At 30.5% G+C, this 27,467-nt stretch overlaps 1 protein-coding gene and 1 pseudogene across 1 annotated transcript; one reads left to right on the forward strand and one right to left on the reverse strand.

Annotated features, from left to right (window-relative positions):
- Positions 1–11,821: 11,821 nt before the first annotated feature.
- Positions 11,822–18,290, reverse strand: LOC111306279 (2-alkenal reductase (NADP(+)-dependent)-like). The gene is made up of 6 exons (XM_022904183.2): positions 18,010–18,290; positions 17,739–17,916; positions 17,131–17,279; positions 15,431–15,448; positions 12,590–12,672; positions 11,822–12,346 (listed from the first exon to the last, which is right to left on the reverse strand). Exons 1-6 carry the CDS (start codon positions 18,250–18,252, stop codon positions 11,968–11,970), a joined length of 1,050 nt encoding a protein of 349 aa, XP_022759918.2. The 5' UTR covers positions 18,253–18,290; the 3' UTR covers positions 11,822–11,967.
- Positions 18,291–19,945: 1,655 nt separating this feature from the next.
- On the forward strand, positions 19,946–26,152 carry LOC111306559 (shikimate O-hydroxycinnamoyltransferase pseudogene; annotated as a pseudogene).
- The last annotated feature ends 1,315 nt before the right edge of the window (positions 26,153–27,467 follow it).

The raw sequence follows: 27,467 nt of genomic DNA on the forward strand, positions 1-27,467 counted from the left end.
TATTTTTCTAAAAAATACTACCATAATAATAGAGTATTTAATAAAATATTCAATGCACAAAATTTTCATTCCTTTATTTTCCTAAAAATATTTTTCTATTTAAATGATATTATAGAAAAAAAAAAAAGAGAAAGGATAAGGAGGGAATAATGAAAAGGAAAATAAATCTTCTTAATAATGAAATTAACATTAAATTAACATAACAATACATGAATGTTATTAACTATTTTTACTTTTCAAAAAAATATTAATCATTAACAATAATAGAAATTAAAAAAATTTAGGATTAAAAATAAATAAATAATTAATTAAGAAAGGAAAAAGTAAATGCAATCTCCGAGGATAGGATTATAAGGAAGTTCGAGTAGAGATTCCTAAGAAATCCTTAGGTAAGAAAATTCTTTTAAAATACCACCAAAGATCAAGGTATTGAGAAAAATTTTTAATAAAAGATTTTATTTACTTTGTTCATTTTAATTTTTTAATGATAATTGTGAAATAATTAAATAGATTAAAACAAAATTAAAACGAGCAATGGAAATAGTATAAAAAAAATAAGTAACATATGTTTTTCATGTGCATATTCTACTTTATTGTTTGCATTGTGTAATCTTAAGTATAAATGAAATTTTTGAAGATGGGACTCCAGAAAGTCCAAGTTCCTATGCATTGTTAATGATTGAACTAAGGTTCTTAAGAAATAATACTATAAGGACTAAATTCCTATAAATAATGCTAGAAGGACTAAATTCCTAAAAATTAAAGGATATAGGGACTTATGGCACATTTTGACCAACATAAAAACTAGAAAGATAATAATAAGAAACTTATCATGTATTTAGTATTTATTTCACCAAGAAACCATTTGGAGAATTGAAGCTTTCCATGCTTGTTTCAAAAGCCAATTTTGCCAAATTTGTCAATTTTTTTTCTTTATATTTGCCTCATGTGAAATATGAATTTCAAATTGCCTTTAAATTGTTAAAAAAAATAAGAAAATAAAAATAATAAAATAGAATTTCGGCTTTGAGGCGTGAAGAATACTTCCTTAAAGGCAATTATACCACTATGATATAACAAAGCCTTAAAATTTTCTAAATTAGACATAGTAAAAATAGTTATATTGAACAATTTATTTATAATGAATGACCGTATATAAACTTGTATTTAAATGGTTATGGCCTTTTGTATAATCATGACTTTTATGAATAATAATCTATTTATATTCAAAAAATTATAACCATTTGTTATATGATAATTGTTTCTATTCAAATATAATTATTTTAAATATGAAAAAAATTAATAATGTTTTAATGTATAAATCTGTGGACCTACCATTAGACATGAATTAAAAAGAGTCGCCATCAATTTTTTTGTTTAAGTGTGATTGGCCACTTGGAACATATTCTGATCCACAAAACCAGATGTTAGGTTCGAGAGTAAGGTTATGCATAAGAAATGTTATAGCACCTTCATGACGTCCATCCAAAAGATGGTACCAGTTTGAATTCCAATTATCCAAGCCCCGATCATATTTGTGATTTAGCAAATAATTTAATATTGAAAATTAGTCTTAAAATTGTCCCAATAGTTTGGTAAAAATTTAAGATAATTTTCTCACATTAAAAGTATTCATAGAGACTAGTGTCCCATTCTGAAGAGACTCTATCTCGAATTTATTAATTTATTTTATTCTAAAATATTAGTAAGGTTTTCCAATAGTTTGGTAAGACTTACTTTGAAGCAAATCTCCCAATAGCTTGGTGAGATTTTATTACAAAAAGATATTTATAAAAAATCTTATTTTAGAAAATTCATTAAGTCTCCTAATAGTTTGTTAAGACTTAATTTAGGAATTAATACTCCAATGGTTTAGAGGATAAAAATTATTATATTTTTTATTTTTTTTGAAAAAAATAATTTATGAAATTTCTCAATAGTTTGGTGGATTCCATTTTTAAAAAATTAAATCAACGAAAATTCTCCAATAGTTTGATAAATTTCATGAATTTATTTTGTAAGGATTTTTATTTGAAAAAGTTTTTTTTTTGTTATTTATTGAAAGGAATTTTCTTTTTGTTTTTATAAACATTTTTTGAAAACTTTAAAAGATCGTTATTTTTATTTTATTTTGAAAATTTATTTGAAAAGATTTTTTTTTATTTTTTTATTTTTGACTTATTGGAAAAGGTTTTTTTTAATATAATTGTTTTTTTTAACACCTATTTATTTTCAAAAATAAAATAACAAAAATAATTTTTACAAAATTTCTCAAAAATAAAACCATAATAAAAAAACTAAAAATAAAATGAGCTAAAAAAATAAAATGAAAAATAAAAATAAAATGAAAAATAAAACCTTACGATTAGGTCAGGTAAGAGCACAGGTCGACACGGGTCATCGAGTTAATGCGCGGATCTTGGGTTATCTAAAACGATGTCATTTTGGGTCGATATATAAGCCAAGTTCAGCGTTTTGAACCTTAGACATTCCCTGCTCTCTCTACCCCACTAACTCTCTCCCTTCTATCTAAATGCTTCATAGAAATTCAACTGAAAACTAGGCTTTTTGTCGATTTCTAAAAATTTTATCGGAAGTTGGTTGAAAAATTCAAATTCCTACCAAAAAACCATTCAGAAAATTCTTGTGTTCTTAAAAAAATCCAAAATTTCCAAAAATCACAAAAAATCCCAAATTTTCCCAAAAAGCTCAAAAAATTCCCTAAAACTTCCTTATAAGCTCCAAAAATCTAAATGTTAACCTAAAATTCCCAAAACCCCTTAAAATTGAAGTCAAACCCTATTGCCAAAAATTTCCTTAACTGTTACCACCAACAATTTTCTTCATTTTCCACCATCTCCAAAATATCTTCTTCCCATTTATCTTGTAATTCTTGGTTCCATTTATAGGCATCTTGTTGTAAAGATTTTAGGGATAGGACAGAATCAATCCAGGCTTGAAGCCTGGGATTAAATTCTGCCCAAGCATAACTTTAGGCTAGATTTCAGTAATCTGTTTAGATTGAATCTGAAACTGATCACAAATTAAACCTTTGACTGTTCAAGGTTGGATCGCTTTGATTCAAGGAATTCAATTCTTTCATTTCCAAAATTCCATCACAGTTTAGGAAAAGAAAGAAAAAAAAATAATAACAATAACAACAACAACAACAACAACAACAATAATAATAATAATAATAATAATAATAATCATAATAATAGTAATAGTAATAGTAATAGTAGTAAAAGTAATAATAATATGATAATAATAACAATAATAATATAATAATATGATATAATACTATACAATATCCTAATAATAATATGATAATAATACTATAATAAAGAATAATAAAATACAATCCAATTGACCCTCTGGATATAAATGGATGTCTACAGCTACCTTTTTTTGCACATCTTTGTTATACAGGGATGATGCAAAAACTTGGACATCCACTTTGTTCTAGTCCAAAATAAGAGTAAAATCAATAAACAGGAATGACTGGGACTGAGTCATAAGTCAAAAAATAAAATGATCTGGACTAAGCCGAAATCAAAACAGGTAATCGGGACAAAACTACGAGTCAAAAAGATAAAATGATCTGGACTAAGTCGAGATCAAAATAAGTGACTGGGAGAAAATTATGAGTCTAAAAGTGACCAAGACTGAGTCAAGATCAAAGATGAATGACTGAGATGATGTCGCAAGTCAAAAAATGATCTAACCTAAGTTGAGATTAGATGACTGAGACAAAACCACAAGCCATGAAAGATGATCTGAACTAAGCTAAGATCGGATGACTAGGATGAAACCATGAGTCAAAAAATGAAGCAACTAGAATTGAGTTGAGGTAAAAAATAAATGATCAGGATGAAACCACGAGTCATAAGAAATAATCTAGACTGAGCCAAGATCAGGTGATCGAGACGAAACTACGAGTCCAAAAATGAAGTGACCAGGATCGAGTCGAGGTAAAAAATAAATGACGAGACGAAACCACGAGTCATAAGAAATGATCTGGATTGAGCCAAGATTAGATGTCAAGATAAAACCATGAGTCAAAAAATGAAGCAATCAAGACCGAGTCGAGGTCAAAAATAAATGATCGGGATAAAACCACGAGTCATAAGAAATGATATGGACTGAGCCAAGATCAGGTGATCAGGACAAAATCACGAGTTAAAAAATGAAGCGTTCAGGATCGAGTCAAGGTAAAAAATAAATGACAGGGATAAAACCATGAGTCATAAAAAATGATCTAGACTGTGCCAAGATCAAGTGACTAGGATAAAATTATAAGTCAAAAAATAAAACAACTAGGACCAAGTTAAGGTAAAAAATAAATGACTGAGATGAAACCATGAGTCATAAAAATGATCTAAACTAAGCTAAGATTGAGTGACCGAGACATAACCATGAGTAAAAAATGAAAATGACCAGGACCGAGTCAAGGTTGAAAATAAATGATCGAAATGAAACCACGAGTCATAAAAAATGATTTGGACTGAGCCAAGATTGAGTAACCAGGATGAAACTATGAGTCAAAAAATGAAGCGATCGGGACTGAATCAAGGTAAAAAATAAATGATCGAGACAAAACCACAAGTCATAAGAAATGATATGGATTAGGCCAAGATCGGACGAGTGATAACAGAGTAATGCAAGTGCATGCCCTATCTGAGATGCAAATGTAATGTATTAGTGTTGATATCATGAAATTTTAATTATGGTGACAAGGTTTTCAAGACTCCTTCAGTCATTCTTAGCTTCTTAGTATTAATAGTCTCAGAGAGAATTTGTCAGCTGATCCATGTCATTCCTCTCATCTGATTGTAACTCACAAGTTGTGTCAACCAATCTATCACTGAATTTATTATCGAGTCATCTTGTTTGCCCCCTTGTAAATCATTTTCTCATGCTTATTTTTATTTATCTTATCCTAGATTTCTTTCAAAAAAACGGAAAACTCTTATGAAAAATGTCATTCATTTATTTACCATCATTCAAATCAATGACAGGCATGATATATTTTCTTAGTTCATTTAGGGAATGTTTATTTGGTGAAGGGTAAGAGAAATGGATCTTTATTATTGAAAGAACAAAAGGTAAGGTCAAGAGCAACTCAAAGGTAAACAATGGTAAAATGCTGTGATTTATTCAAATAGGACATTAACATCCAAAATAATGATTGCTGAGACAATTTTGAGCTCAAACTCAAGATCATCTTTCAAAAATACATTCTATTAATATCTTCAATCTTTGAGCTAATCATTATCCTCATTCCAAGAACCTTCACATGAAGTTGTTTTTTCAAGTTTTCATATTCACTTAAACTGCCCTTTCAGGTTTTTAGTTTAAGTCTTCTCCTCTTTCTTCTTTGTTCTTCTTTTTTTTTTTTCTTCTTGCTTCTTTTTTTCTTGCAATTTCTTTTTTGTTTCTTGTTTTTGCCCCTTTTTTTTTGCTTTTTTTTTCACACCTTTTCCTCATTTTGCTTTTTATTTCTTTTTTCTCTTTTCATTAATGACACTTTGATCAAAGTTTCAAACAATCCAATGGCAAACCTATCCCAATTCAATTCATGATTCTCCAAATTAAATATTTACATTTAATCAAAATAGACTTTTAAGGGATGTATCATAGGCTAGGGTAAAGGGTGCCAAAGAAAGGGATAAAATAGGCCCAAATTGTATTTGAAAGGTAATCAAACCAAGGATCATTTTTTCATGTCGAGCACTTTGACATTTTGTCCCATCATTTTTTTTTCTTTTTTTTCTTTCTTTACTTTTTTTTTAGGTGGAGCATATTGACATTTTACCCTATTAATTTCTCTTTTTTTTTTTTTTTCATTTTTCATGAAAATTTGAACACAAAAGGGCTTTGCCATTGAAATTACAAACTTCTTGACTTTGTCCCCCAATGTGGGGGTGATCCTTGGTTAAGGTTTCTTAAAAGAAATTTTTAACCTGCTTAAATAGGGTAGCAAGGGATAATAATTTTTTAAAGGATAGAAAAAGATGTCATTTCTTATTTCGAACCTAAATATTCTCAATGAATAATCTTTATTGACTAATAGCAAACTTGTAAATGAGAAAAGATCATGTATTGCATCACTTTTGAAAATTTTCCCATTATTTGTCTTTCTATTCAACAGTCCCAACAAATCAAAACATCATGAATGGTGTTTTCAAAGTCAAATCCTGAATTATAGTCACGATTGTCTAAACATTCATTATGAAAAAAAAATGGGTAGAGGAAAGGGTATGAGATGGTAAAAGTAAATTATAGGTATTCACACAAAAAGAATATCATGAAAATGCATCAAATTTGTCACTTTTATTAAAATGATGAAAAATAAAAAGAAATTCAAGTACATAAAAGGTTCACATTATCAAGAAATCTTAAGATGATGAGCAGTTCCAATTAACCTTGCTAAAATTATACCCCTAAATGAATGGGCAACGGGTTACTACTAATATTGGATGTTGTGTTTCCATCAGTATCAAAATTTATTAGCCCTTCCTTGATCAAACTCTGCACCCTATGTTTCAAAGGGATACAATTTTTGGTGAAATGGCCTACCAGGCTAATATAGTAGTTACAGTGAGTAGTGGAGTCAAACTATTTAGGATAGGGAGGTTCAAGTTGTTTTTCAAGAATGGAAGTAATCAAATGGTTCTTGTAAATCTTTTTGTATAAATCTGTATAACTTATACGAATAGGGTCAAATGTAGGCCTTTTTAGGTTTCGTGGTTCTCGTGCACCACTTGTTAGGGTAATTGGATGAATAGAAGGCCTAGGTGTGGATGGATAAGAAACTCATAGAGTTGATTGGTCCACTACAACAGAAACATGACTTATGAAATAATGATATGTAGGATAGATTGACTAAGGATAGTTTTTAGATTGTTGCCTGTTGAAACTTATAGCTTGAGTCTCACTTTCCTTTGTCTTAGGCATCTTTTTAGTAGCAGATGATTCCTCTTTTTCCAATTTACTACTCTTGATTGCATTTTTAATGATTTCTCCTGAAATCACCATGTCGACAAAATTCTTAGTTGCATTTCCTACCATCTTCTCATAGTATGGCCGCTTGAAAGTGCTTACAAATAGCACTGTCATCTCTTTTTCGATTAAAAGGGGTTGTACTTGAACAGTGACATCTCACCACCTTTGGGCATACTCATTGAAAGATTTGGATGCTTTCTTTTCCATCCCTTGTAATGAGAGATGATCAAGAGCCATATCTATAATGTGGCAATATTGGTTAATGAAAGATCGAGTTAGATCCTTCCATGACTTAATGCGAGTCTTATCTAACTGGAGATATTATCTTGTAGTAGACCCAGTCAAGCTGTCTTAAGCACATACATAAATAGCTTCTCATTGCTAGCTTGTGTTGTCTTTTTACGATAGTACATTATGATATGTGTAATGGTGCACTTAGTACCATTATATTTCTTAAATTTTGATACTTTGAATTTTGGACAAATTACAACATCCGAAACCAAACAAAGGTTGGCAGCATCCATGGAGCCATAGAAATCAATGCCCTCCACAACTTGCAGTCTTTCTTTAATCATGCTCATGGCCTAATTAGTCTTTGAATCCTATGAGGTTGTAACCATATGCAACTTCACTTCTTTTTTTGTCTCATCTGATTTGGGGGTTTGAATGGGCTCATTTACCTTTTCAACGAAGATAAGGTTGGTATAACTCTGAACATTCCCTTGATCAGGTGCATAAGGCATTTTGTAACTCGAAAATGTGGTCTACTGTGGTTGAAAACTTGCAGTAGTTTGGGTCTAATATGGACTAAAACTTGGTGGATATGGTGATTCAGTAACTTCATGCGAACCATTTTCTTCCACTTCTTTTTCTTTGTTCATCTTTTCAAGAGCGTCCATAATTTTATTTAATTTTCCCTAAGTATCTCTTAGGTTTTTTTTTATCTTTTTGAGATGATTTGCATTATCCTACTCCATTTTCTTAGCTCTAGCCCGAGTGTAGTACTGGTGTTGAGTTATCCTTAAACCTTGATTTCCATAATTATGGTGCAAATTTAGAATGATGTTTATGGACCCATCAGATTATGCATGAGAATGAATGCCATGATGCATGAATGCATACATACATAATAAAAAAAGGGTTAGTAAGCATAATATTCAATCTGCATGTACGTTTATGAATATGCATGAAAAGAAAAGAAATAAAAAGAAGACAAGAAAATTGGTTAGTTGCTTTAATAAAAGATAAAGAATAGACATTATAAAACAAGTAAAATAACAACATGACCCTAAATTTTGGGTTAACTATAAAGGGTGGAAGGACATAGCTCTATCTATGGTTAGGCTTTTAAAGTTAACTATATGCAATTTTGGTTACTTCTAAAGGTTCCCAAATTGTTCCTTACATCATAGTCTATTAAACTAGTAAGACACTCTGATTTTCACCCATCATAGGCTACAAGTGGAAAGGGTTCAATCTGAATGGGAGTCTTTCGTAGGCCCATACGGAGACATGAAATCTCACGAGGGCATAGTTACTTAGCTCCTTCATAAAGGTAGAGCTCGGGTGGAGAGCTTTATGTTATGCATGTGCAAATGAATGACAGATATATATAGGTGAATAACTAACAGAATATAAACAATGACAAGAAAGAAATAGGAAAAAAAGAAAATAATCTCAAATTTATTAAGCAGGCTTGGGTAATATAAAATCATTTACTGGCCTAACTCTCGATGTCCCTAGCAGAGTCACCAAACTCTCTTAACGTATAGATCCGTAGACCTATCACTAGACATGGATTAGAAAGAGTCGCCACCAATCTTTTTTGTTTAGGTATGATTAGCCACCTAAAATATATTCTGATCCACGAAACCAGATGTTAGGTTCGAGAGTATGGTTACGCATGGGAAATGTTATAGCACACTCATGATGCCCATCCAAAGGATGGTACTAGTTTGACTTCCAATTATCCAAGCCATGATCATATTTGTGACTTACCAAATAATTTAATATTAAAAATTAGTCTTAAAATTATCTCAATAGTTTGATAGTAATTTAAGATAATTTTCTCACCTTAAGAGTATTTATAGAGACTAGTGTCCCATTTTGAAGAGACTTTATCGTCAGATTTATTAATTTATTTTATTTCAAAAAATTACTAAGGTCTCCTAATAGTTTGGTAGGACTTACTCTGAAGCAGTCATTCCAATAGTTTGGTGAGATTTTATTACAAAAAGATATTTACAAAAAATCATATTTTAAAAAATTCATTAAGTTTCCCATTAGTTTGTAAGACTTAATTTAGAAATCAATCATCTAATAGTTTAGAGGATAAAAATTATTATATTTTTATTTTTTTTTTTGAAAAAATGATTTATGAAATTTTTGAATAGTTTGGTGGATTCTATTTTAAAAAATTAAATCCATAAAAATTCTCCAATAGTTTGGTATATTTCATGAATTTATTTTGTAAGGATTTTTATTTGAAAAAGATTTTTTTGTTATTTATTCAAAGGATTTTTTTTTGTTTTTATAAACATTTTTTGAAAACTTAAAAATATCTTTTTTTTTTAATTTTATTTTGAAAACTTATTTGAAAAGATTTTTTTTATTTTTTTTTACTTATTTGAAGAGGTTTTTTTAATATAATTGTTTTTCTTTTTTTAAAAAACTTATTTATTTTGAGAAATGAAATGATAGAAATAATTTTTACAAAATTTCTCAAAAATAAAACCATAACAAAAAATCAAAAAATAAAATAAGCTAAAAAATAAAATCAAAAAATAAAAATAAAATGGAAAAGGAAACCTAGCGATCGGGTCGAATCAGAGTGCGGGTCGGCGCACGGGTCATCAGGTCAATGCGTGGATCTTGGGTTGTCCAAAACAACATCATTTTGGATCGGTATATAAGCCAAGTTCAGTGTTTTGAACCTCGGACGTTTCTTGTTCTCTCTCTCTCTCTCCCTCCTCTCTAAATGTTTCCTAGAAATTTAACTGAAAATTAGGTTTTTCATCGATTTCTAGAAATTTTGCCAAAAATTGACTGGAAAATTCAAAGTCCACCAGAAAACTCATTGGAAAATTCTTGTGTTCTTCAAAAAATCTAGATTTTCTAAAAATCTCCAAAAAAACCCAAATTTTCCCATAAAGCTCCAAAATTTCCCCAAAACCTCCCTATAAGCTCAAAAAATCTAAATGCTAACCTAGAATTCCTAAAACCCTTTAAAATCAAAGTCAAACCCTACTACCAAAAATTTCTCGAATTGTTACCACCAACAATTTTCTTCCTTTTCCATTGTCTCCAAAAAAATCTTCCCCCTTTTATCTTGTAATTCTTGATTCCATTTATAGGCATCTTGTAGTAAAGATTTTAGGGATCAGATAGAATCAATCCAAGCTTGAAGCCTGGGATTGAATTCTGCTTGAGCATGACTTTAGACTAGATTTCAGTAATATGTCTGGATTGAATCTGAAACTGATCACAAATTAAACCTTTGACTGCTGGAGGTTGGATCCCTTTGATTTAGGGAATTTAATTCTTCCATTTCCAAAATTCCATCATAGTTTCGGACAAGAAAGAAAAAATAAAAATAATAATAACAATAACAATAACAACAACAACAACAACAACAACAACAATAATAATAATAATAATAATAATAATAATGATAATAATAACAATAATAATATAATAATATGATATAATACTATGCAATATACTAATAATAATATGATAATAATACTATAATAAAGAATAATAAAATACGGTCCAATTGACCTTACGGACATAAATGGATGTCTACAAATATAAAAATTAATTTTATTTATCAATAATTAAATCTTTTTATCTAATGTATGATACACCATATTCCAAACTATTAACACTAACTTTACGAAATATAGTACTTATAACATCTTAACTGCACATTTGTGGTGTTGTATAAGCAAAGCAAGGGGTCTCTCAAATGATCAAGCTACCAAGCTATTCATTCCAACTGATGGAGGATCTAGGTTAAATCCTCCTCTGCCACCAAGCTACTTTGGCAATATTATCTTGCGTGCTACACAAATTGCTCTAATTGGTGATCTCTAATCCAAACAATTTACCGACACCGTTAAGAGAATTGATGAGCTATTAAATTAGGTTAATGATGAATATTTGAGATCAGCTTTTGATTACGGAAAAAAAGTGATTGATTTAAGCACTTTGGTTCGAGGATCAAATACTTTCCGATGCCCAAACCTAGTTGTTAATAGTTGGATGTGGTTGCCTATTTATGATGCAGATTTCGAATGGGGCAGTCCCATATATATGGGTCCAGTATATGTTGTCCATGAAGGAATAATTTACATACTACCAAGTCCGACTAATAACGGGTGCTTCACTGGTTACTCGATTAGAAACCTCTCACGTGAATCTCTTTGAAAAACTTCTTTATGAATTTTAGTACAAGTGTAATACTATTTTATCTATGAAGTTCAGTAAGTGTATTTTATTATCTATGAAGTTTAGTAAGCGTGACTTTTAAAATTAATTCAAATTATTTTTTAATTAATTTTTATTTATTTTATATTTAATTTAAAATCATTAAATTTCAACTATAAATTTAATTGAAAGTACATTTAATCATAAAAACATTACACATGTCATAGATAAAATTAATTTTTAATAACGAGTGTTGTAAAGATATTTTTTAAGATTATTATATCAAGTAATATGTTATCTCAATGCATTAAATTTCAGAAAATGAACTATCAACTAATGTGTTTAATATAAGAATATTCATATAACTAATTATTTAACCAACCTTGTAGTACCCTAATTAAAGCATTTATTAGCAAATTCTAGACGAATTTTCGTTCATAACTAAAAGTAATCCTTTTCAAAACACAATTTAGTTCCTTCATATTTCACAGAAACCATGAAAATCCATGCACCAGGAGGGAGAAGGTTGATCAATCACTCTGGAGCGACAACAACAACCTGTTTTCCCACGTTGCGACCACTAAATAGTCCTACCAAAGCAGTAAGGCCGCTTTCCAAGCCTTCAGCAACGTCCTCCGCATACTTTATCTTCCCGTCTTTGATGGAAGGCAATACAAAGTCGAAGAACTTTGAATATTGTGGATAGTAATCAAAGACAGAAAATCCTTCAATTCGAACTCTCTTATAAACGATCAACATTAGGTTGTGTACCCTTTCAGGTTGATCAAGATTATACTGCGAGATCATCCCGCAGACTGTAATGCGACCATGGATTCTCATCTTGAGAATCACAGCATCCAGCATTTTGCCTCCAACGTTTTCGAAATAGATATCAATGCCTTCAGGAAAGTACCTGGAGAGTAGATATATACAATATATTAATACATAAAGATGAACAATTTAAAAAATAATAATAATAAAAAAAGAGGACACAATATGAAGATAAGAAAAGGAGTTGCAGATGCCTGACTTTAAATCTCCGACCTTGTCACTTTTTAAGAATGAATATATAAATCAATGGAACTAATATTTATATTCAACTTAGCAGAGAGTGAAATTATGGATCTTATTTAGCATTTAAATTATATATACTGACCTTTTCAAAGCTGCAGTCAGATCAGGCTCTTGTTTATAATTGAAAGCATCATCAAACCCAAACTTGTTCTTCAACAATTCAACCTGGTTCAAAACAATGGAGAGTTAAAAAAAGATGTGTTTAGAGCATCCAAGCAACAATATATGAACTATATATCCAACATTAGCCTATTGAATTAATTCCATATTTACATTTAACCTTATTTTACATTCAATTAATGTTCTAATTAGAGATTTAAATTACGATTATGATAGTATTTTCTATCATGTCCTGTTTTACATAACATGGATCATTGTTATCGTTGTAGTCATTGGGATCATAAATTTTTTTTTAAATGGCACAATTTACAATAAAATATAATAATTACAATTATAATTATAAGAAATCTTATTTTATAATTTTTAAATTAATTTATGACATCTCACGACTTTTATTTAATTAAAAAATTATTCATAAGAATTTTTTGAAATTATAATAAAGTATTTATATTTGATTTTACAATTAATCTTTATTGGAGTCAAATTCATATTTAATATTTATTTTTGAGAAATTAAATATTAACAAAGTAAAACATATTAAATATCAAATATTCATATTTAGGAAGGGAACAACTTACGTAAAAAAATTTTACACATTTTCTAATCATTGATTTTAATAGATCTAAGAAATGAGATTAATTAATTTTTTTTACTTGACTCTCTCATCCCTTTGATTTATTGAATTCAATAGCTAAAAAAGGGATATCATTTTTTAAATTTAGGTCCCTCCCTTTCATATTTACTAATATTACAAACTTAAAAATATAATTATAATTGATTGTAAAACTCCCAATTTATTAAGTAACTTATTTTTTCACCTAAATTGATTTAACATTTTTATCATAAATTACTTTTAATTTATTCTAGAATGAATGATATTTTCAATCGTTAATTAATTACACAAAAAATACTAATAAAAACTCATCTAATACTAGAAAAAATGAATAACTATACAAATCTAAAAAAATTGCAAAAATTTAAATACAAAATCATTAATTAATAAATTTCGTTTTAAAAAAAATCCTTAAATAAAAGAAATTCCCTAAAAAATAAAAAAAAAAGCCCTTAAGTTCCCACTTTACCCTGCGTCTTTAATGTTCACCTTCACTCGATTCCCTAAAATTTCCCCCAACCCTCTTCCCAATTCCATAAAAAAATTTTTTTTGCTCAACAATAGCTTGGCCAGTTTATGGCCCATACTAATTTTCCAAATTCCCTATTCTCACCCAATCACCCATGTTGCAACTTTAGTCTTCACTTTTTTCAAAATTTATGATTTCATTTAGTTGATTTTTTTTTTTAATTTAAGGTCAAATAGATTTTATTTTCCAAAAGAAATACAATCGAGTTGGAGGCTAGTTTAAAGAAAGCCTAACCCTTACCATATCATGTCTATAGTCTTCACTTTTACCAAAATTTATGATCTCACTCTCAAGTAGGGATGACAATTTAACTCATAACCATTGAGTTACAATCTAACTTGACCCCTATATGATTTGTTTGTTTTTTTTGAAAATTTGAAATCAAGTTGGGTTAAGTCATTTTACTTTTTATAAGAAGCAGAGTTAGATCGAAGGTGGATTTAAAGAAAATATAAACCAACTCAATATATTTACCAAAATACTTTTCATATATATGTATATAATATTATTCAAGGTTACAATATTTTGAACTTTTCTTTATTCTTTTTCTTCACTTTTGCCTCTCTCCTATATATATTAAAAATTATTCAAGGGTAGAATCTTTTCTTTATTCTCTTTCTACTCTACTTCAACCTCTCTCATTCTCTTTGTCTCAAAAATCAAATCCTTTTTTTTTAGTCACAAACTTATCAAATTGTGAATGCCATTCTTAGACAATACCATGAAGTTGGAGTGTGCACTTATAGTGGTGATTTGTCCTTTCTTTAGGGGCATGGGCAATGGCAAGAGATTTAAGCTTTTCAACAATCTAAAGCTGGATATCATGATGCATATGTCATGGACCATGCACAAGTTCTCAATGTGATGAAACTTATTCAAGTTGGTGTGGGAAAAAGACCATGAAGGATTGATATCGAGGCCCTAAAGGCATATACGAAACCTAAGAGTGCAACCCAGGGCAAGGTTAAGGTGCGAGAGTACGTTGAGATATGCATTTGGTGCTAAGTATGAGGACTTTTTATTTGAAGGTTTTATAACACCCTAAAACTATGGGCAGTTAAGTGTAGAAGGCTCTAGAATAGCCTGGATATAAGTCATGAGCATGGACACAAAAGTTCTAGAAGGGCAAGTGCATGCACTGTAATGCCCAAACAAGAAAGATTCTAAAAGGCCCTAGCTGTAGGCAGAGTAATGACCAGAAGAAAAAGGTTCTTAGAGCTGTTAGGCGCAAGCAATTAGCAAGAGTGCATGGACTCTTTTAGGCCCGGTGCTTATAGGGAGCTTAGAACTAGATAAGTTCTAAAAAGGACCTAACCGACCTAGCTTGAGTCTAGGGTCTTGGAATGGCATAGAATGGTTGTAATGGCGGCACACTTAGAACAATAAAAACCACAAGTGTAAGGGAAGCTCAAGTATAATTAGGGGAGCCCTCCTCCTCATTCGTCAACAACAACTAAGTTAGAACAACATAGACAAGTCATAACATAAGACATAGGAAATAAGAGTCATAGAGACATAATCCTAGATTTAAACATACATAGAGACTTAGTGATAGACATAGAGAGAGTCATTGTAGTGACATTGTGTAATTATACATACATCTAGTAAATATACTAAAATTACCTTAATTTTCTCTTTCCTAGCTTTCTTCTAAACTTAACTCTCTCTTTCTTAGTTTTCTCCTAAACTCCTAGAAAGCCAATAGAGTTTACAGCACAAGTGCTAGGTATAGTGTCTAGGAAAGGCTAACTTAGGCATATTGGATGATAGTTTTTGTCTAAGGCTATATGGTTGCTAGGCTTAAGCTCCCAACTCGTGACATATGAACATACTTGGCTAGATGTTAACATTCCCATCAAATCCCCTTTTTACGATTCTACCTCCCTCATTCAAAATCAAATCTCACTATCTCCTTCTTGTTTCAAAGATTAATAATTTTTTTTCTCAATCTCAATTCTCAAATTCATCCAACTTACGTTCAGACTCATCCATTCTTTTATACAAAAGGATGATAAAACTCATAAATTTTATCAACTTCTTTTTGGGTGCAAATGGGTTCCTTCTATTAATTGGTTTTGTAATAGTAAGGTTATTTTCAAGTGAGTAAAGCTTGGATTTTTGTATTGTTTTATATTGGTTGGTTTATTGTTTCATTCTCTTCTTTAAGTTTTTAAATTTGATTATTGTTACAAAAGGAAAGGGAGTTTCCATTTTAGTTTGCACATTATTTTTTGTTTTATAAATAGTTAGGTCAAAAACTTTGGGTCGAAATCAGGGAACCATTTTTCTTGATAGGTCAAAGTTGGTTTTTATAACTAAAACCTTTGATCAAAGGCAACTAAGAGTTTGAGTAAAAAGATAAGAAGGTTGGGTCTGAGGTGGGCCAAGCAAAAATCCTCTCCGACCTACTGTCATCACTAGAAGTCTTAAGTCTCACCTTTATGGCCACATCCTTTGGACCTCTATCTCTCATTGACTCACCAATTCCTTCATTTTTCTCGACCTGTCGTCACTTTCCTCTCTCATGGAGTCACGTTCACCCTCTAGTCTTTGCCTTCAACCCACTTGACACCTAGCCCTAAGCACTCAGGCTGCCCCTATTACTTAGCACCACTACAACACATCAACACAGAGCAACAAACTCTAGTCCCATTCAACCAAAAAAAATCATAACAAATTTATATAATTTAAAAAGAAAAGATAATTTGAGCTTCAAATTACTTACTTACCTTCAATTCTTAATTGAATCTAAATTGGACTAAATTGATTGTGTTTTATGGGCTGACTTTATGGATTAAAGAATTTGTTAGTATAAGGTTGTTCTTGGTTTAAAATTTTAACAAAATGATTTTTTTGGGATTGAATGTTTGAATGAAAAACGATAATAATGGATAATCATTGCAGTTGTTATTCATTGTTGTGCCACTTTTCACAACCGCAATTTACCATTGCTATCAAGATTCAAATTCTCTTATGTTTTTTCCTCACTAATGGTGGTGAATAATGCTGTTACCACGAAATAACGACTGTTATTCCATTACTATTTGAATCCATGAGAATTGTACTGTTGAAGGCAATGAAGTATTCTTTTAATGGCAACATTAAGGTTAGAACTTACAAATCCTTCTTTCACTAAGGTTGTATTTGATCTATTAAGACTTATTTGATTATGATTGTTATTTTTAAGAATGAATTTAATTTTATAAAAATATTATTGTGATATATGGAAAATTAACTCTAATATGCTAATACGTTGACAAAATAACATCTCCATGTTCAATTGAAGCTAAAATTTGTAGTCCATTCGTGTTAGGTATATAAGGGCTTATGATAAGAGGTTTCACCTTTTCTCTATTCCGGCACTACCAACAACATAGCAACTCATCAGCTTTGCAAATTGTCCAACAAGCTGTCCCACAGCACCAGATGCAGCTGATACAAAAACATATTCGCCTTTCTTTGGAGAACAAACCTCATAGAACCCCGCATAAGCACTCAAACCAGGCATGCCTTGTTAAGAAGAAAATAATAAAAATAATTAGAATTAAGGCAAAATTTTCCAAGCCGAAATTTTGGATTAAAAATTAAAAATTACTAAAATATATTTTAAAATATTATAATATTAATAAAAATTATTTTTTAATATTCTAATAATAACCGATCTTGGGTTCATATCTAGCTTTAGAAATGTCAACTCAGATCAGTTTATAGAATGAACACCAGGTACCCAAGACCTAAAGGCTCCATAGCATTTTTTTTTTTCATTGTGATAAGATCTCATCGGTTAAATTTAGATAAATTTATTTTCCAAGATGTTATAGTAATGCATAAATTTTAATATTCAAATTTTGCTTAATTAAAATTTTAATTTTTTTCACTTCAATTGTTTTACGTGCACTAATTTTTTCTCTTGTTGGTTCCGAATAAATTTAAATTTGATAAAAGAATAATTTCCTTTTTAGTACATACCAAGAATTCCAGTATAGTAGGAAAGGGGTACATCAGAATGCTGAATTTTAAAGAGTCCTTCGGGTGCTGTCAGAAGAGAGTACTCTTCCCATCCGGTCGTGCCCCAAACCAAGTCTCCTTCCTTGAAATCTGGATGATCTGAGTCCAAAGCTTTAGCCACTCCGAACCCAGTTATTGGCTGCAAATGTTCTAGAAAAAGTCACAAACCCTAGAAAATATATAATACATTGCAAGTGTAGAAACAACTGCTGGAGGAATGGAAGAGGCTTACAGAGCCAGGGGTATAGGAATGGAGTAACAGAGAGCCTTGGCTTCTCATTAAATGCCGCATATAGGGATCGCATGATAAGTAAAGATTCTTCACAAGAATTGCTTTCGAACCAGCTGGAACCTTCAGTTTTATATTTCTAATGGTGATAGCCATGTCTGATTCCTTTGGAAACCCAGTAATTAAGTCCTTCCATCTCACCTGCTTATTGCTTACAATTACTTCGTTATCATTACCGTCCGCCATATGTTGTTGCTTAATGTTTCTTTCTGTGCAAAGACACTAAGCTGAGAGCTCCCTTTATACAAATTCGTTTTTTTCAGAAATATCAGCTACTTTAGTTCTGTGGCTTAGTTTGATTGCGCATACCTGATACTTTAACAGAAGTTTCGGGAAAGTGTATTATGGGCTCACAATTTGAAAGCCAACGTGTCTGAAAAGTAGCCAAGGTATTTGCATATTATTTAGGACGGCAAGAATTAAACACTAAAAATGACAACCTGACATCTTATTCCTTCAATTATTACAGACTATATAATATCTAGATGTTTATTTAATTTTACAAATTATGAAATGAAGTATGCAATTTACATTTTCGTAAAAAAATGAATACGTAAGAAATGTGCTATTATCTTAATTAACCAAAGAATGTATGCAGTGTCTTGTTGGTGTCAAGTTGTTTACGAGGGGTAAGAATGTGAAAGCACATGAAAAGAAGATCGATTAATGACAAAGGTCAAAAGTTGTTCTAATATTTGTTCTTCAATGTTCAAGTCAGAGCTCCGGCAAGAAGTGTGAAGGAAAGAAAGGCAAAATGTAAATAAGGAAGCTAGTGTTCCGATAAGTTTAGGAGTACTTGGAAGGGGATATTTATACCTATTCAATGAGCGACCTTAGACTTAGGTGGCTCGAGTTTGGCGTAGAGGGCTAGCGATGGTATCGTAGGCTCGAGTTGAGTTGGTAGTTGATGGTCTAATCTGGGGATGACAAGTCAGCATTTGCATGTGCTAGCAGGTGATTGGTTGAGGTGACCAAGCTAACATGGAGCCCAAGATTTTAGGTCCATTCAACGTGTTAGGTCAACTAGAATGACCAAGTTCATTTTGCCTTTGAAACACTAAAATGCCCCTAACACATTATATTTAGGAGACAACTATGAGATTATGAAAGTGAATTTTTGAAGAAATTATTAAATGAGTTAAACGATGTATCTTCATGCTAATTCTAAGGATTGACTTGTTTGGGAAGTTGGTTGCAATGGGTGCTTTATAGTAAAAGAGACTTTTTAAAATGGGTGAGGTAGAAATTTTATTCCTTATTCTAACAAGAGTTATGATTTGGGTGAAAGATTTAGGGTTCGACTGTGTGTGGATAAATATTGTTGGTGGAATGATTTGAAGAGCTTTGGTGGTAGTTCTTTGGTGTCTAAGCCTTGATTAGGAATTGTTAGGTTTATGTTGTAGGAATACATTGAAGTTCTTTGTTAATGGTTCATTTAGGGGTAAACCATTTATGATAGGACATGGTGGAATGCTTAAAAACAATTCAGCTATTGAATTAAATTCAAAGATTGCCATTGCTTGGGTGTGCAATGTTGTATAGTGGCCTTAGAGAGATTGGGTAATTGTCAATGAAACTGACAAGCTTAGAAAGGAATTTTATGCTGATGCTTTGGGTGTTTGTCTTTTTTTTGTTATATTTTGGATGTTGTCTGTCATGTGAATTTTTTTCTTAGATCTTAGTCTACGTAAGACTGATTTCATTAATAAAAATTCTTCTTTGACTGAGAAAAAAAAAAGTTTCATGAATTTTTTGGGTTTTTTTTTGTTTAAATAAAGTTCGTAAATCTTTAAGACCCAACAAAAGGGTAGATAACTCAACATTAATAACATGTGCATTTTATTAGGTAACTATTTTCAAATGTGGGGAGTTTGTCTCGATGTATCAGTATACATTGGTAAATGGCACTTCCACTCTTCATGTCATTAATAGTGCGGCTGACACAACTTGAAGCTTGTCTCCTAGCATTGCCCTATTCATTAATCGAACTCTTCTTCATGCTCAAGTTCCACCAACTCTTATTTCCACATTGTTGAATATGACCTTTTTGTTGGGTCTAAAGTGACAAACATAATCATGCAAAAGTAATATATTACAATAAATCCATAGCAAATAGATAATAACCAATAATCAACAATGCAAGAAAAATAAAGCATGCCAAGATTTATGTGAAAAACCCTTCAAGGTAAAGGAAAAAAATAATGACTATTAGAAAAATCTCCACTATCAAATAATGGATATATAGAATTCTCTTTTAGCTAAAACTAAAGCTTAACAAAAATTAAAGAGACAATTGGAGAAATCCTACCAGCTAGTTAACTCAACAAATACATTCTAGATTTGTTTAGAAAGAGCTTTTAACCTGATCTCCATTGTTCAAAATGTAAAACAATAAGATATGAACGTGTTGATAAAATTTTAGCTTAATCAAACCATGAATTAAGCTCCGTTCAACTTCTTGATCAAACAAGCAGCTCTCCCCTTATCTTTATTTCCTTTTATGCCTCAGTAATAACTTTTTTTCCTTGGCAACTCATACTTTCATACCACTATAAAAATATCCCTAACTTTTTTTTTTTAAGTTAGGCTCTTGGTTGCCTAAAACAAAAAACTTTATGGGCTTTTTTATTATTCAAACATATGGGGTTAGACCCATATCATAAAAATCTCCCTTTCCAATCCTATTAGGAAAAGATTTATCACCATAACAATTTCATTTGAAACTTACCTTGGCCAGGAATCCATTCTTACTTAGTTACTGTAGATCTCAAGCTTTTCTCTGAAAAGTTTCTTAATCAATATATGTGTTGCATTTTTAATTATCGAATATAGCTAGTGATATCTAACATCAATGTATATTGTTCTAGTATGGTACACGGTATTCTTACTCAAATTTAAAGCACTTTGACTATCACAAAACACCACATGCTATTTCTGATTCAATCCTAATTCAAGAAGAAAATATTTCATCCAAAGCATTTCTTTACCTACTATTGTTGTTACAATATACTCAGCCTCTATAGTTGATAAGACAATACATTTCTACAACATAGACTACTAAGACATAGCTCTTCCTACAAAAGTGAACATATACTCTAAAGTAGATTTCCTACCATCATGCTCACCTACCATGTTAACATCAATAAACCCTTCTAGAACAAATTGTGTAGTGGCACAACTCAAGCACATTTTTTAGGTGCACCTTATATATATATGAAAATTCATTTAATTGATTCCTAATGAACTTTTCTCGGATAAGAAAGAAATCTATTCACTACACCAATTACATGAGCAATGTCAAGCATGTACAAACCATAAGATACATTAAATAATTGATTATAGAGGAATAAATAATACTAGACATAACTAATTGCTCTTCCTTAGTTAGTAGATAAGATTTCTTACTTAAATGAAAATTGTTGGCAAATGGCATGCTAATTGATTTAGCATGCTATATGTTGAATATATTAAGCACATGTTCAATATATTTTTCCTATGACAACCACAGCTTCTCAATTCTTCAATCCCAGATAATATCCATACCAAGAATCTACTTTATTGGACCTAAATTCTTCATGTCAAATGACTTAGACAATTGTTCTTTTAACTTGTGAATCATACTAACATCTTATCCCACAATCAACATATCATTAACACATAATAAGAGAATAATGAAGTTACCATTAGAGAATTTTTTGACATACACATAAAGATCCACTGCCATTCTTTTATAGCTATGACTCAACATAAAAGAATCAAACTTTTTGTACCACAATTGCAAAACTTGTTTTAAGCCATACAAGCTTTTTTCATTTTGCAAATTAGATGTCTTTCTTTCTCACTTCAAATTTCTCAGGCTAATACATATAAATCTCATTTTGTAAGTCACCATGTAGGAATATAATCTTGACATCAAGTTACTCAAGCTCAAGATTCAAATTAGCTACTAGTCCTAATATCACTCGAATGGAACTCATTTTGACAACTGGAGAGAGGATCTCATCAAAATTGATATCTAATTTTTGAAAAAAAATCTTTCATCATCAATCAAGCTTTATACCTCATTAACTTACCACCGTCCTTTTTTAATTTGAACACCCATTTATTCTTTAATAGCTTTTCCCTTTCGAAAGTTTAACAAGATTATATGTGTCATTTTTTTGCAATGACTCCATTTATTCTTTCATTCTTTTAACCAATGCTTTTTATCTTGAATAGTTTGCACATCTTGAAAGCTCATTGGCTTTCCTTCATTGGGTAACTACAATAAAATTTAAACTTGGGTACTTAGTGGATGACCAATACTTTTTGGTAGATCCCCTAATCTAAGACTCTACATTACTAGATGCCTAAGGTAGTTCTCTCTGCTTAACACTTTTTAGTGAAGAGGATTATTGACCTTATTCAACACACTCTGGTGGAAAAGATTGCCCATTCTACTCAAAACGGATTGCATTTAGCTCATTACTAGCTATAGCTAATCATTCATATCCCCAAGTTCTGTCTCTTACTCATTTTCACCATCTGTGGCTCTTCTAGGTGGAAACCTTATCAGTGTTGAATCATTATACTCAATAGTAATTTGTGTAGTCTTCTCACTCTTTTCAAGGTCTACTATAGTTTTTTTTTTCATAAAAAATCACATCTCTACTTCTTACTATCTTTTTCTTCACTAGATCTCATAACTTGTAGCTAAATTCGTCATCGTCATATCCAACAAACACACACTATGTGGCTTTACTATTACGCTTTGACCTTAGCTTTTTCGACATATGTATGAATATTTCATATCCGAAAACCTTCAACTTTTCTATCCATAATCTTTCTGGAATGTCAAAGCCCAAAAGAATTGATGGTGATCTATTAATCAAGTAATAGGCTTGTTGACTTTTTCACCCTAAAATGGCTTTAGTAATTTTTTCATCCTCAACATATATTTGACTTTTTCCATAATAATGCAGTTCATCATTTTAGCTACACCATTTTGCTGTGGTGTTTCAAGTTCTGTCATCTCATGCCTGATCTCATATTTCGAATAATATTCTTTAAAATATTTGGATATGTATTCTTTACCATTATTAGTTTGAATATACTTTAAAGGCAACCCTGTTATCATTTCTACCATAGTATGAAATTTTTTAAAATACTGCAGTACCTGGATTCTGATTTTTAATATATACAGCTAAGTCTTACATAAAGCATTATCAATAAAAGTAACAAAATACTTGCTACTATCCAATAACTTAACCTCAATGGAACCACATACAAGAGAATGAATCAATTCTAATTGTTTTCTTTCCATTAAGAACATTTAAGAAAAGAAACGCTATGATGCTTGCCTTTGGTCAATGAAATAAAAAACTATCTCGTCAAAATCTGTAAACCTTTTTTGCTCATGTGTGCTAGCTTTTTGTGCCACAAATTTGCTAAAACATCATCTTCAATGACATTTATCTAATTGTTGTCCAATTGCATCTGTGTCTTGTACATTGTGTAGCACAGTTTTTCTGTTGCAACTATCATAGATCTTTTAAAAAGCTTCCACTATCCATTCTTTTGTTGACTTTCATATCTTTCTTTAAAAAGGACACTAATGCAAGTAAGTTTCATTCTCATATTTGAATATGTTTGACATCCCTCAAAGTCAACGTGCAGCTTATATTAGTTTGTACAATAATATCACTGACTTTAGCAATCTGTGATGCACTCTTGTTTTGCATCTTGGTGCAACCAAAGTTTTCTACTTTGTAAGTTGTAAATAACTCCGTTTTGGGAATAAAATGACATGCCACTCTTATGTCAACTATCTATTCAATGCTTAGATCAACAACATGATTATAGTTTTCGTGTGAACAAATCAAAGTAATTGAATCATTATCTGAATTCACTACTACAATACTACAATCATTTAAACTCTTGCCTTTTTCATTTTTTTGCTCTTGTCTTAAGATTTTGTAATTTTGCTTTATGTGATCAGGTTTACCATAATGGTAGTAGTCACTTTATCTTTAGGCTTGGTTTTATGTCTAAACATACTATAGCCTTTAGAGTTCTAATCTTTGTTGATGTTTTTGCCTTTGTTCTCTATGACAAGAGCTTGATTCCCAGAGTTTGAATCTTTTTATCTTGTTTTTTCACTAAGCATACTATCATTTACCATCTGTAATGTGGCCTTATAATCAAAAGCTAAATTAAAAAAAGTTACAACTAGAGTATTTTAGCTGGCAATGAACCCAAAAGAAACAATACCTTCATTTCATCCTCTATTTTTAAGCTCTATGGTAGTTATCTGATTGAATATATCTTGAAAATCACTCAAGTATTCTATAATCAATCACCCATTCCTATACTGTAAAGTTGAAAGCTTTTTAACAAGCATAACTTTATTTATTTATGTCTTCCTCTCATACAATGCTACTAATTTTTTCTAAACGGTGTGGCCATCTATCTCTTATGTCACATGATAGAAAACATTGGTATCGACCCATTTTTTAATTATGGCCAACATTTTTTTGCTTAGCTTCTCCTAGCTTTCATCTTTCATATCTACTGCTTTAGCTGAATCACCCAATATTAACTCATACAAATATTTCATATCATACAAATCATTAGTGTCCAAATTGAATAATTTGATGTTGTCAATTTTATCATGGAACATGTATCACCTTCCATGATATCAAATAAAATTTACTTATATCTTGGGTTGCTATGTACCAATGTATCAAAAATAACTGTAACTCTGATATCATTTGTTGGGCCTAAAGCGAGAAACACTATAATGTGAAAACAATATATCTTAATAAACCCATAATAAATAGAAAACAATCAATAATTAACAACGTAGAAAAAAATAAAACACACCGTGATTTACATAAAAAAATCATCAAATGTAGAGGAAAATAACCACAAACTACTAAAAAATTTTTCACTATTAAATAATGGATATACAAAGTTCTCCTCTAACTAAAACTAAAGGTAAACAATAACTAAAAAGATAATTGGAGAAATTTTACCAAATAAGTAACTCAACAAATATAGTCTAAATTTTGTTTTCAGAGAGCTTTAAACCTAATTTTCACTGTTTAGAATATAAAACACTAAGATGTGAACATGTTAACAAAATTTTAGCTCAATCAAATTATGGATCGATGTTTGTTCAACCTCTTAATTAAACAAGCAACTATCTCCTTCTTCTTACTTTCTTTCATGCCTCGGTAACAACTTTTTTGTCCCTAGTGGCTCACGTTTTTATGCCACTACAAAATCATCCCTAACTTTTGTTTTAAAGTTAGGCTTTTGATTGCCTAAAACAAATGCCTTTATGGGCTTTTTTATTATTAAAACATATAAGGCTAGACCCCATATTATAACCACTTCTCCTAAACTCAAGACTACAAGAACTCATTAATTTTAACATTAAAATCTCAGTCAGATGATCACAAGCCATCAATTATCTCCATTTTTAAGCTTACGGTTGATCAACTAAATATCTTAAAAGCTAAACCAAATATTAGAAATTTTAACTCTATGAAATATAGTACTTACAACATCTTAACTGCACATTTATGGCATTGTATAAGCAAAGCAAAAGGTTTCTCAAATGATCAAGCTACCAAGCTACACATTCCAATTGATGGATGATCAAGGTTAAATCTTCCTCTCCCACTAAGCTACTTTGGCAATGTAATTTTTCTTGCTACACCAATTGCCCTAGTTGGTGATCTCCAATCCAAACCATTTACCAACACTGTTAAGATAATTGATGAACTATTAAAGCATGGTAATGATGAAAATTTGAGATTAGCTCTCGATTACATAGAAAAAATGCTTGACTTAAACACCTCGATTCAAGGATCAAATACTTTATGATGCCCAAACCTAATTGTTAATAGTTGGATGTGGTTGCCTATATATGATGTAGATTTCAGATAAGGTGGTTTCATATATATGGGTCCAACAAATGTTGTCCATGAAAGAATAATTTACATACTACTAATTTTGACTAATGATCGGGAGCTTACGACTGGTTACTCAATTAGAAATCTCTCACATGAAACTCTTTGAGAAACTTCTTTATGAATTTTAGTAAGAATGTAATACTATTTTATCTATGAAGTTTAGTAAGTGTGATTGTTAAAATTAAGTCAAACCTAAAATTAATTCAAATCATTTTTACTTTTTAATTACTTTTTATTCATTTTTATATTTCATTTAAAATCATTAAATTTCAACTATAATTTTAATTAAAAATGCATTTAAGACCTTTAGGTAAGATAGTGCCAATTTAGAGAAGATAATTTTTTCCCTTAGATATTGACATTACAATCATAAAATGATTACACGTCATAGATTAAATTAATTGGATTTTAACAACAAGTGTTATGAGGACTTTTTTTAAGATTATTATGTTAAATAATATATTATCTCAATGCATTAATATTAAAAAAATTAACTATCAATTAATGTATTTAATATAAGAATACTTTTATAAATAATAATTTAACCAAACTTAGAGTACCCTAATTAAAGCATTTATTAGCAAAATCTAGACTAATTTTCTTTCATAACTAAAAGTCATCCTTTTCAAAACACAATTTAGTTTCTTCCTACTTCACACAAACCATGAAAATCCATGCACCAGAAGAGAGAAAGATGATCAATCACTTTGGAGCAACATCAATAGCCTATTTTCCCATATTGCGACCACTGAACAATTCTACCAAAGCAATAGGGCCGCTCTTTAGGCCTTCAGCAATGTCCTTCACATATTTTATCTTCCCCTGAAAGGCAATACAAAGTCCAAGAACTTTGGATATTGTGGATAATAATCAAAGAAAACAAATATTTCGATTTAAACTCTCTTATAAATGATTAACCTTAGGTTGTGTACCCTTTCATGTTGATTAAGATTATGATATTATCCCACACACTGCAATGCAACCATGGTTTGTCGTGTTGAGAACCACAACATCCAGCATTTTACCTCCAATATTTTTGAAATAGATATCAATCCTTTCAAGAAAGTACTTAGAAAGTAAATATTAAAGACATACATTAATACATAAGGATGAAATTTTTTTTTTCTTTTAAAAAAAGACACGATCTGAAGATAAGAGAAGAAGTTACAAATGCTTAACTTTAAATCTCAGATCTTTGGAATGAAGGAAGTTGAAAGGGAACCTTATAAGGGTAACTAGACTAGTTTGTATAAAAATCAAGAAGTAAATGCGACTTATAGTCAGTGATGTTATTTTCAAGTTCTAATGGAAGGAAAAAAGAGTAAATTATCTTCTTCTTCCAGTAGGAAGGGTTCGTCATCTAAAGAAATAGAGGTTAAGAGCCAAGCTGAAAAAATGAAAGGTAAGAAACAATGCTTAGGTATGGTGGATGAATACAAATTA

The sequence above is a fragment of the Durio zibethinus genome, chromosome 21, assembly GCF_047325235.1.
Source record: "Durio zibethinus cultivar Kanyao isolate XHJ-2024 chromosome 21, ASM4732523v1, whole genome shotgun sequence".
Classification (NCBI taxonomy): Eukaryota; Viridiplantae; Streptophyta; class Magnoliopsida; order Malvales; family Malvaceae; genus Durio; species Durio zibethinus.

Coding starts and splice junctions, on each gene's coding strand:
- LOC111306279 (XM_022904183.2), bottom strand. CDS start 18,252: ATGGCGGACGGTAATGATAACGAAGTAATTGTAAGCAATAAGCAGGTG. Junction 17,917..18,009: donor ATTCCTATACCCCTGGCTCT/GTAAGCCTCTTC, acceptor GAACATTTGCAG/CCAATAACTGGGTTCGGAGT. Junction 12,347..12,589: donor CTGACTGCAGCTTTGAAAAG/GTCAGTATATAT, acceptor TCTACTCTCCAG/GTACTTTCCTGAAGGCATTG.